Below are 12,090 nucleotides of genomic sequence, written 5' to 3'. Positions count from 1 at the left end.
TTTTATTGCCCAGAAGAAAAGGACACTTTAAATAAACAAATAAATACAAAATATTTAGATTACTATATTGATAGCTTTTTACTTGTGAAAGTTTCAGGATCCAAATATTGAATATGGGATTTTTTACTCATTGAGAAGTAGCATGGATGTTTTGAATCTTTTTTCATTGTGTTTTTATTATTAATATGTCTCTTTCAGCCTAAATCCATCTTTATTCCCCAAGAAACTTATTCTTCTGAAAACGAAAATCAAGGGACAATCAAGAGATGCCCAACATCAGAGAGTCCAGCAAAATCTGCATCGCACGTTCCACCCAGACCACCCCCTCCTCGACTACCTCCACAGAAATCTAATCCTCTAGGTAATGAGTGACTCCAAGAAGTATACAAGTATTTCTTAAATAATCTAACATGATTTTGTTTCTGCATTCTCACCCTGTGCACACATTAAAACATACTGAGGTAATTTTTCGATGGTGGGCAAGTAACAGAAAGTGCATGAAAGCCAAAATGCATGAAGAAAGCATGCTTTACCTCTTAAGAGGGTCAAACATACCTTCTACCAAAGTCACTGACATGATTCCTGCTGATGCCATCGGTGACATGATTGCTTTCCTAAGCAACAGGCTTATAATGTAGAGTATCAGGATTGTTAAAAAAAGTGTGTATGTAGGTTTCAGGTTGAGTGCGTCAGCTGTTGTCATTTGACCATGTCAAGAACAGAATTCTGCCTTCAAAGTTTGCTTTTGTATGTAATGAACTGGATTGGGTAGTATAGGAGGTAATGTGTTTGTTTGCTGTCTGCTCAGGCTGTTCATTTTATGCTTTTGTTCGTCCGATGCTTTGAGAATTGTCTTGGACTGGCTTCTCTTAAGCAAGCTTAATGTCTGACTCTTAATGTCTGATACCTTGCCAGGTTTTCCTTGCTTCATACTCAGTACTGCAGTTGGTGTGTTAAAGATTTGACTCTAATGCTTAAACATCTAGTGCTAAGAAATGCTTCAGGGCTGTTTGTAAGGAATCAGTAACTGAAGTGTTAGCTCTTGGCAAGTTTTTCTTTGAGTATGTTCAATACATTTTTCCTCATAACTATGACTGCATCCCTTTCTATGCCCCATTGGAGTTGTTATATTAATTACCAAAAGTCATGGACTGAGGTTGAATGTGGCTGAATAGATGGTTATATGTGCACATGGAAAAACATGCATGCTTCTGAAATAAATTAGGGTATTGTGTACTGTATTGTGTATAGTACATGTTCTGACTTAAATGGAAATGTTGGCCTTTTAAAATTGTTTTTAGGCTAGATTACTCTTTGAGGTGAAGGTAGAAGAACATATTTTTAAAAATTAATCTTTCTAGGTAATGGAGTCACTTCTGTACAATTAAATGGTGAAAGAGAGGAATCGCCACAGAATGAAGCTAGAGACACTAATTTTTTAAGGAAAGAAAAGAAGGAAATACTGGTAGGTATTTAAGGTGTTCTTTTAAAGTTTTCTTGACTGACTGTTTTACATGTGCAAGGAAAAGGAGCAGCCATACTCTTTAGTATTAAAATTATGCTGGATGGCATCTTGTTTACTTGGAATCAAAGCACAGTTTCTTAGATTGTCTAGTTGTGATACAGTCTTAAGCTGAAGTTTGAGTTGGTATTTAAATTTCTGTAGAAACTATTATCATGGATATATACGATTTACTTGCTCCTTTGCAGACCTCAGAAATGTAATGAGAGCGAGACCCTGTGTGAGGGATGCGATGCACTGTACTGAGCAATGATTATTAAAGCTAACAAGGAAATGGGGGAATGGAATATGCTGCCTCCTGACAGCTTGCTGGGGTATTTGTCTGGCCCTGGGAATGGAGCTGAATTAGAGTTGTTCCTGAATGAGTCCTCATCTTATCCTAGGTGTAGGCATACAGGCTTTTTGGTATTTAGGGGGAAAAAGATGATGAAAATGTAGACTGAAGTCTAGATAGGCAAGCCGTTTGCCTGCTGACCTCTGCAGCTCCAGGTTTCAGGGTTTAGTGACTTGGGTTTAGCATCAGGCTTGAACTACGTGTTCTCATATGAAGTTGTGCTCATGGGGAGAATGCAGCCTTACACAATGGGTAACCTGAACCAGCTGTGAGCTGAGGAAGGGGTCCCTTTCCTGCATACTTTGCTCCTTTTTCAAGTGAGGTTTTCCATCAAGTCAGAAAATGGCTTCCAGAGTGGTCACTTCATGATGCAAAAGCAAAAGTGGGAATGTGAGATGAGAGAATGGGACATCTGTAGTTAGAATAGATTAAATGTAACATGAAACTGTCCTCTTTGGGGGCTTCTTCTAAGGGTGAGGCTGGAAATGTCACTTTTTTTGTGAGAAATGAAGAGGAAGTAGACCAGAAACATTGTCTAGGTCTTTGTTTTGTTTTAAGGAAATGCCAGTAATACTGGCAGTACTTTGGAATGTAGGATTACCTGAACAGCTTTGAACTCATCATTTGAAATTGTGTGTTTGAAGTTTACTATGTTACCTGTAAAATGCATTTCTTGGGAAGCATGTTTTTGCTAGGAGAAATTGATACTGATACGGGAAAATGCATATCGTACTGATTGGTAAAATTTAATGCTGTAATATTGAACAGTTGAGTCATATTGTTTAACTCCATAGTACTGGATATGGTATTCTTACAGGCACAGTCATAATGTGAGAATGCTGCATAAGGTTATGCAAACAGTCACTGAGGAGATACTAGGGAATCATAGTAAAGATTTTAATGAAAGAAAATGTTGCTGGTAGTTTGTGGTGTGTGGTTATTAGAGGCACGTGGTCGGCAAACTCATACGGAATTATGGAACTGTCAGTTGGAAGGGAGGTCTTTAGTCTCACCTTGCTTACAAGTGGGACTGTAGCCAAAGTTCAGTCAAGGTTTTCAGGTCTAGTACCTATGGCATTGGGCACAGTGGAATTTCTCAGTAGGTGCCCAGTGCCTTCCATTAGTGTAGTGCAGAAATATACAACACAACTCTATTGTCTTAAAAATCTGCAGGGAGTGTTTTGTATCTGTTTCTTATGTAGATGTAAGTATTGGCTTTTTATTTTCTCTTAATGTAATTATGCTTAATTATTTATTCAGTACTTTTGACAGCATTCTGAAAAAATTTTTTACTTCTATTTTTGTTATGCTGTCATTTGGGGAGAAAATATGCATGTTCATGCTTAGTGTGCATGTGTGTGTAAACATACTTTTAAATTTTATTTTCTAGAAACCAATTAGTAATGGCCTTCCTCCCACACCTAAAGTACACGTGAGTATTGCTGAGTCATATCAATGCATGTTGGAAGAAGGATGTGTTTTCTTACTAAACTGACAGAGTACATTTTTTGAATGTTTGTAGTATTTTTTTTAATTATAAAATCCAATATCATTTAGAAATGCTAAACGACTGTATGATATTTTAGAAATCACCCTTAGTTTTGTGCTATTGGGGTGAAGGTTTTTGTTTGCCTACTTCTTTAGTCATATAACTATCACTCACTTTTTTAATGTCACACTAGTACTTAGGTACCTAGTGATCTGAGGAGCTGATCTCTCCCAGGAACTGCAGATAGCACCAAGTTTAAGCTATATAGCTCTAGGGTTCAAAACTTCTGAAGATAGGATTCATAGATGCCTTAGGGCTGGAAGTAAGTGTTGCAGATACCCACGTGCACCTTCGAGGAATAAAGCAAACTAGAATTTTATTGTAACATCTGTGTACACTTGTCACTGTGCTTTTAACCAGCACTGTGATCAGAAGAGCCACTCTTTCCGTTTCTTGACCATTTGTTTCTGCCTTCAGCACTCTCCTCCATGTGTGCTGGACAGTGTATTTACGTAGTTGTGCTCTGCACCAAACGGGGAGTTCATCTATTTTAAACTAACTTCATCAGCTTATTTTCTGGATGAGGTTATTTTCCACATGGCAACTCTTAACCTTTTGTTACTACTTGAAGTAAAAATAAACCTACTGGAAATGTAACATTTTAATTTTTCAGTATTTAATTGTTTTCATTTCTACAGATGGGTGCTTGCTTTTCAAAGGTTTTCAATGGCTGTCCATTAAAAATTCATTGTGCAACTTCATGGATAAATCCAGATACAAGAGGTACTATATGATGAATATTTTACCCTTTTTGTCTTCTCCTTGGATTTCAGGAGTGCCTAGATGAGCAAGACTATTCCTTTTAAAATAGACATATATTCATATAAACAGGAGTTGTTCTTTAATTATGCTGTCTGAAGTTATGGTGTTCTTTTAATGAAGATATATTTGGTGCAGATCTTTACTGTGATTAAAAAGAATAAATTAAATATCAAAGTTAAAGGCTCTTCTTAACATTTTAGCCCAAAGGATGCCAATCCTAATTTATTTTTTAAAAATCTGGCTTTTAGAGGTCCTAGTTGAGATTTGTTTCTTTATTGTTTATTTTTTTGTGTTTTTTTCCCTAGATTTTTTTTGGTCCTACAGGATTCTGCCACTATTGCATACATTCTAGTGCTTTATTATCTTGCCTGATGAAAGAGATACTTGATAACATTGTACTTGCTTTATCTGCAACTACACCTTTTGCTTATAAGCTCCACAGACATGCTACTGAGCTATCAGCAAGAAAACACTTAGGTTTTTTTAGAAATTGAAATTATGGAAGTCAGTCTTTTGCAGTTGACATCATCTCAGTATGAGATGTCTGTCTTGTTTGCGTGCCTAAAGCAATCCAGGGTTTGGATTATGTTCAAGTGAGGCACCCACAAAGTACTGAGAAAATGCTCCAGTCGATACTGCTGTAGAAGTACTCCAAAAGAAGACAATGAATATTTCACATAATATATGGAAATGTCTAAGTAGGATATGTGGAAATTGTCCACATGAGTTCTTGCTTGTGATTGAATAGCTTTTTTTAATTTCAGTTGTTAGTCATAAAGAAAAAAGACTGATCTTCCCTAATGTCCCATCCAGAAATTGAAGCTTCCTTAGCAGGATTAACTTTCCATGTTTTCAAATACCATAACTATTATAGTTTAGTTTGTTTCAATGTGTGTAATTGTTTTAAGTCTTATTTTGGTAAAGAGCCGCACATACACCTCCCCAAAATCAGGATTTCTAGCTTTTTTTGTTTGTGTTTGCAGATCAGTACTTGATATTTGGTGCAGAAGAAGGTATTTACACGCTGAACCTCAATGAACTTCATGAAACATCAATGGAGCAGGTATATTTCTGGTTTGATATTTTTGGAAAAAAATACATCCCTTTTTTAAACCACTCAGATTAATGTTGTATAATCCCTGTAAAAGTAGTTTTTACTACATTTATCTAGGCACTAGCTACACTGAGAATTATCTTAAATGTTTGCTATTGAGGATACTTTTCAGTTATGTTTGAGTGCTTTGTAGGCTGAACCATGTTCAAGTAGGAGATCTTCACCTGTCAGTGTTTTGAACTTCATCATAGTGCATTGGTCTGCAGTTAAATGATTAGGCAAATAGTAAGGAATTTCCCTGATATATTTTGGTTGAAAGTTTCTGTTTTCCTTAAAGCTTTGGTACAATATAGAATTTTTGCAACAAACGTGTTTCAACTACAGGGAAGCAAAGAGATCCTTTATACACTAGATTCCATTCTTTTGGTCTTAAAAACAGCTTTTCTGCTTTCTGGTGAGACTCAGCTTACTGAATTCCACCTAAAGCTCTGTCTCTGCAGAGTCTTATAAAAAGTAATTTTTTTGAGGGGATACTGGGGAGGGGGAAAATGCCAGTTGCAGGCTTTTCTGTATGGTGTCTTCTCCAGCTCTTTTGTTACTCTCTAAGAGACTTGTTTTCTTTCCTGCCTTCTCCCTAACTTAGGGAGCTATGCATCTGCTATCAAGATGGAGGATTTTGCAAGGACAGCCTTCATACTGTAAGCTGGAGGCACTGGTGTTTGTTCATCTTCCAGGGTCCAGATGTTGTAGATATGTCTGTTTGTTGAGAGGGAGGCCTAGCTAGCTTGAACTGAGCTCCATGTAACCCATATTCATACTGGTGCTTGAGTTACCTAGTTTAAACTTAGCTCAGGAACATCTCTGCTGCTGCACTACAGTTGTAAAACCCACCCTGAGAAATATCACTAATGCAATAATACTTGTAGGCTTGGTAGACCAAGGAAAGATTTGTTTGGCTTTTGTCTTTGCTCCTTGGGGTTTGGTTTTGGTTTGGTTTTTAACTAGCAAGGAAGGAGAACAGGTGTAATGAAAATCATGTAGTGTGTGCTCTAGTGAGCTTTCAGGGAAGTGTTTTAATGAGCACTTAGAGACAAGAACAGATGCTTGCTAAAACAGCCACTGTGGAACAAGAGGAATGGAGTGAACGGTCAGTTAACCTGCTAAATTGAAGAATTACTGTTCTTTAATCCTCAGATCCAAATCTACTAAATCACAATATGCTGTGCACCTACAGAAGGTCAATCAAACTTGCATTTTTGATTTTGATACAAGAAGGTTGGTAGATTATTACTGTAGGTGTTTCTTAGAGTGTGTTTAGATTATGAGAAGACTTCCGGAATAGAAGTGCACCCTCTGTGCTAATCATTTATCACGTCATTATTTATGACAACAGTCAATAGGGCCTTAATAATAGCATTTTCAAGTTTTGTGTTTTATGTCATCATTTACTCTGAGTCTGATACAACTCAGTATAAAAGTCAAAGTAGTATCCTTCATTATTTTTCACTACGTTCCACTTCGCCAGTGGACAAAGCAGAAGTAATATATGTTTCCAGGAGTTAGAATACCTTCAAGGTTAATCTTTGAATCTTTTTTTAGGGGGAGTTGGTTTCTTGTTTTCTTCAGTGTTTTGGGTGGTTTTTTAAGAGCAAAAGAATTGTCCTCCTGAGTGGTCTGTCTAGCCCAATAGTCTGTTTCCTAAAGTGGCAGTGGGAAATGCCCATGAGTTTGGTCACTGTCTGCTGTCTGTTCTCCTCAGACTCTACTACAGTCATTGAATCAGAGATGTTGGAGGATCCCTGCCTATTTGCTTTTTGTGTCCATTTTTGGACCTGCTGAACATAAGTATGTTCTAATCCCTTGTTTAGGCTGTTGATACTTTCCACCTCCATGACATCTTGTGCCAGTAAGTTCCAGAAGTTAGGTAGTTAGGTGAGAGAGGAAAAAAAGTAGCTGTGGTTTGGTTTTTTTAAAGGGATGTCTTGTTGCTTTCATCCTCATCTTTTTAGTAATTGCAGGATTTGACAAGTAACAGTTCTGCCTTGACCACTTGTTGCATCTGTTGATCTCTGAAGTGAAATGTGTAATCATGCAGGTGGAGAGTCCCTTCAAAGTGCCAGTTTTAATTGTGTCAAGAGATTTGGACTATCACAGGCCTTAGAATGGCTGTGGTTTGTTGACCATGCTTTACTTACTGAAGTTTATGTTGTTAAGCTTTTCTTCTTTGAAGGAGAAAATGTGGTGGTTTTTAAAGTTTTTGAAAAAGGATTGATTGATCTTTATATTGACATCCTGTGGAATAACTATAGTGTACTTGAAGACATGAGTATAAAATGTGCTAATTGTCTAAATGTTAATGCATATGTTAAATATCGCATGTGTGCCTAAGATTTACTCTGAATTAACTCTGGAATCCAGGTAAATGTTACTTGGCTTAAGCTAATTTCTGCTGCAAAAAGCAAGTCAGTATTAGTTTTGTCCTGTCATCTATGCAGATACTAATTGATTAATATCTTGTATATATCAAATTGAATACTACTTCTCTGTTTTTCCTTCCATTTATCAGCTATTTCCTCGAAGGTGTACGTGGTTATATGTCATGAACAATTGTTTGTTATCAATATCTGGTAAGTTACTGGGCTATCTTTGAATGGTAGTGCTGGTAAACATTTGGTTTTGTATTTGAAGTGTGGTTGGTTTTCTAATTTCCAGGTAAAGCTTCTCAGCTTTATTCCCATAATCTACCAGGACTCTTTGATTATGCAAGGCAAATGCAAAAGTTACCTGTTGCTATTCCAGCACATAAACTTCCTGACCGAATACTTCCCAGGTAAGTACCTCTCATCGGATATATCAGATATCTTAATTGTGAGAGTTCAGGATATGCTTGTGAAACTCTGGGAATACCAAATAATGTGGAGCTCTGTTTACAAGTTGCACTCATGTGTGCATTAATCAGAGGGTTAACCCCTACATTTACACAAAACAAGATGTGAATATACTCTTATTAGAGAAGTGGCTTTTGGTACATCTTACCTTCTTGTTTCTGGGCATAGCTCAGAGCATAGCTCTTTTCAGGTCTAGTATGGTAAATCCTGCTTGTTCTTGGTGCTAAACAAAACATGTGGTCAGTATTGTACCTGTGATATTTCAGGCATGTAGAAATGATCTTACATTAGGTACTCTAGGCAATATCTTTCAGTTCTATTAAAAATAGTGTGAGGATGTGTTAATGCAGAGGGAATGGGCTCACAGGATATTTTGAAAGCTGGGAAGAGTAGAACTGGAGCACACATTTACATTCATCATTGGCTGGTCGTTTTTCACAGGCTAACGTAGAAGATACTTTTGCCTCTAGGTACCTACAGTATGTTGTGCATGCAGTCCCTCCCCTCCAACTTTATTTACTAACAAGTGCATACAAAATTCCAGAAACTGGGTACAGTGCTGACTGCCTGTAAGTTTAGGAGTGGTATTCTCCAATTTAGTGCTCCCTCCACCATTTTCCCTCCCCCTCCCCTGCAGTGGGATGGAAAGGAGAATTGGAGGCACAGAAGGTAAAGATCATGGGTTGAGACAAGAACAATTTACTGCAAACAGCTATGAGATAAGAAGGAACAGTAACAGCAACAATACTAATGACAGAGGGTACAAGAAAGAGCAACACAGAAACAATACCCAGAAGGGATCCTTTTTTCCCTGGAAGAGACTCCCTTTCCTCTGTCCCCAGCAATGACCTGAGGTGGTATAGAATAACCTCTGTGTCCTAACCATGCCCCTCCTGGCTACTGCCAAAATAGAACCTGTCCTGACCAGAACCAGGACACTGCCAAGCAAGCCTTGGTAGTCCATTCAAATCCCAAGAGGAGGAGGTAGTAGCACTAATCTAGTTTGCAGAAAAATCTTTGGTTCTTGAAGTGCATAGTGAGACACTGTATTTTCTAATATAATAGCATTTTTGTTAGGAAATTGTATTATAAAAAACTTGAATCTTTGCTACCTTTGGTTCTATTAACAGCCTATTAACAATTCTTGGATTTGGGGAAGGCTTCTTATTCAGTTATCTGCAAACATAATGGTGCAATGCTTGTCTGAAAATTGTGTTCTTCCTAGAGGGTAAATTCTAAATAACTAAGAGATGATTTGTGCTTTGAATTGTTATCTTTTGTGTACCTGCACCACTGTTCTGCACATCTCTCTTCTCAATTTGACTTTGGCTGGGTGACTTTGGTTTGAGGAGTGAATCAGCAGTGGACTAATAACTGTAATTATCATAAGGATCATGCTAGCAAAACTTTCATACTATATTCAGCCTGGAATGACACCTCACCTGAGTTGCAGAGGGCTCAGAATATTTCTTGTCCAGTCATGTCACTTCCCAAGAAAAATGCAGCACAACCTGAACGTGCAAGTGCCAAGCCAGTCAGTCAAAAGCAGGAGAGATTAATTTAGATAATCCATTTTGCTGTTTTACTTCTTGTGAGGATTCAGTGTAGTAACATTTCGCCAGGCAGAAGACCTACATCTGAAGTAGGTCTGAAAACCATTTATTTTTTTTTCCTACCAGACTCCCAATAAAGTGGGTTCTTAAACAAGTTCCTGGATACTGTGATGATGAGTGCTGCATGAAAAATGTACATATGTTAAAAGCAAAGTTTTCGGTAGAGAAACTGCAGTACAAAATAGAATTTGAAGTAATTTGTGAGGCTTGTATATTCATTTGCAAAATGGTCTAAGCTCAACTTATGATAATTGGTAGGCAAACATTCAGTACAGAAACTATGCCTGTGCCAAGTCTCCATTCCAACTTCTTTCCCTGGAGTGTTCTTGAGCAGTTCCTTTCAAATCTTCCATGACTTGTTCCCAGGAAAATTTGTGACCAGTACTCAGTTTTCATGCTGCTCAGACCTGCTGCATTATCAGTCACTTCTGGACAGCTCCATTTGAAATGCTGTACAGCTGTTTTCCCAATTCATAGCTTTGAGTGCAGCCTCTGTCTTTCAATCCACTTATTCCCATCTTTTCCACAGCATCAAATTAGTCATTTTTATTGTCAAGACTACTGTGGCCAGTCTCAATACTGCCTGTTGTCTTTCTAGACTGTGTAGAAACTCTGATTCCCACTACCAGCAAATAACATCTTCCCTGGCTTATCTGATAAATTTCCAAATAATTGTTTTCATGATTTCTCAGGGAGTGTCCCCTGCACATGAGAAAAGATCTTGCAAAACTGCCTTCTAGTCCCCCTTCATACCTCCTCTCAAAATGCAGTGCTGTGCTGCCTTTGAAAATGTGTGCCAACTTTAAACTACTGGTTTGCAAGGACTGTGTCCCAGCAAACTATCCAGTACGGCATAATTTCCCACACTCCTTGTGTCCACATGTCTTGTCTTTGAACTACAGTGTCTTAGGACAAGGGTGGAGTTTTTATAGTATCCAGCACAAGATGCAATAAATTACAGCATTATGAAGAATAGTCATCATGACAGAACCAATAGAGTATCCAGGCACGTGTATAAATACATGTAATTAAATAGCAAGAGAGAGTGGTAAATGACACTTAATGGCAGTGAGGTATCTATTCCTCTCCATTCCTGACTTAACTGCATTCATAATGCTGCATAACTTAGTAGCATGTCATACTGGCAGAGAGATCACCGTGTATGTTCTAGGCACATTACTTTGAGAAGAAATATACAAACATATATTTTTGGTGTTTTAGTAAGGCAAATATTTTTCCATCAGCAACTGTCTAAAAAGCAAATTCACTTGATTGTTTGAATTGATCAATAATTTTGTTTTTATCTCTTGTAGGAAGTTTGCAGTATCTACAAAAATTCCTGACACTAAATGGTGTCAAAAGTGTTGTGTTGGTAAGTAAAGGTCTGGAGAATAAATATGAAGAAGCAATACAAATGGTGGCAGTATTTAAGATTACTGTGTCAGGTTTAGGAGGTGAAGGGAGAAGAGACTTTTGTCATTGTTATGAAACTATGCATTTGCAGACAGTGAGCTCATTCAGGTTAGTCCTTGTGTTTAAGTAATTAAACTTTCCCATTTAGCTCTTTATATTTAAAGACAATTTGCAAGAAATGCAGAGAAGCAGAATGGTGTCAAAATTTAAACCAGTCCTGAGGAAGAACCTAATCTCCATGGATGGAGCAACTTAAAGAAGTTGTCATCAGGATTAAGCTGTATGACTTCCTAGCACAAGTTTCAGTTATCAATATTGGATGATAAAAAGCAAGGAGTATTTTCAATTCTTTGAGGACAGTGTTGTCTCTGAAGCATTTATAATGTGTTCAATAATGTGCCAGCTACTGAAGTTTCAAAGCTGCACTGTGTTAAGGGGGGAAGATAGATTTAAAAAACAAACAAACAAATTAAAAATCTCAGGAATCTCTTGTGTCCTGGAAATGTTCTACCTGGTATTCCGTAATCAAATGTTTGTGTGAGGAGTTCTGTTCCCCAGGATGTTTTCAGAGACTTGGTGGTAAGAGAGCATGTAATTTATCCTGATAATATCTCTTAATATCTCTAGGGTATGGTAGGGTGTTAGTGATATGTACATAGTGATGTGTTTGTGTGTATGTCCAGCCTGAGCTCTAATTGAAGTATCTAAGTCAAGCTGTGAGTGTTAATGGATACTGAAGGGAACACCCAAAGGGGTGGAGTGACAGGGATCAGAGTATGTATGAATGCTTGCTTTCTGACATGAAAATTAATTTGGAAGTCTATGTTTCCATGTTTCTCTTTATAAAATGAGAAACCTAGTGGTGTGCTGCTCTGTGATCCTGTGATTTCTGTCCTGTCAGGCACAGAGTTTAACAAGGTGCCATAGTACTTGACAGTATGAGGGGGAGTCTTGA

General features: G+C 37.6%; 1 protein-coding gene across 4 annotated transcripts in view; it reads left to right on the top strand.

The window, feature by feature from the left end:
- Window positions 1–12,090, top strand: part of MAP4K3 (mitogen-activated protein kinase kinase kinase kinase 3) — a 76,022-nt gene that overhangs the window by 50,377 nt on the left and 13,555 nt on the right. For 3 of the 4 annotated variants that reach the window (XM_027709807.1, XM_039381475.1, XM_027709803.2), the window contains 8 exons: window positions 199–361; window positions 1,362–1,465; window positions 3,247–3,288; window positions 4,044–4,128; window positions 5,151–5,230; window positions 7,788–7,848; window positions 7,934–8,051; window positions 11,036–11,094. In XM_027709807.1, the coding sequence (XP_027565608.1) occupies window positions 199–361; window positions 1,362–1,465; window positions 3,247–3,288; window positions 4,044–4,128; window positions 5,151–5,230; window positions 7,788–7,848; window positions 7,934–8,051; window positions 11,036–11,094 (712 nt within the window). The remainder of the gene's footprint in view (window positions 1–198; window positions 362–1,361; window positions 1,466–3,246; window positions 3,289–4,043; window positions 4,129–5,150; window positions 5,231–7,787; window positions 7,849–7,933; window positions 8,052–11,035; window positions 11,095–12,090) is intronic. The other variant, XM_039381476.1, reaches the window with a different exon arrangement.

The sequence above is a fragment of the Pipra filicauda genome, unplaced genomic scaffold, assembly GCF_003945595.2.
Source record: "Pipra filicauda isolate LSUMZ 115617 unplaced genomic scaffold, ASM394559v2 scaffold109_size3271384_pilon, whole genome shotgun sequence".
NCBI lineage: Eukaryota > Metazoa > Chordata > Aves > Passeriformes > Pipridae > Pipra > Pipra filicauda.
This window is presented reverse-complemented; position numbering and strand designations above follow the sequence as displayed.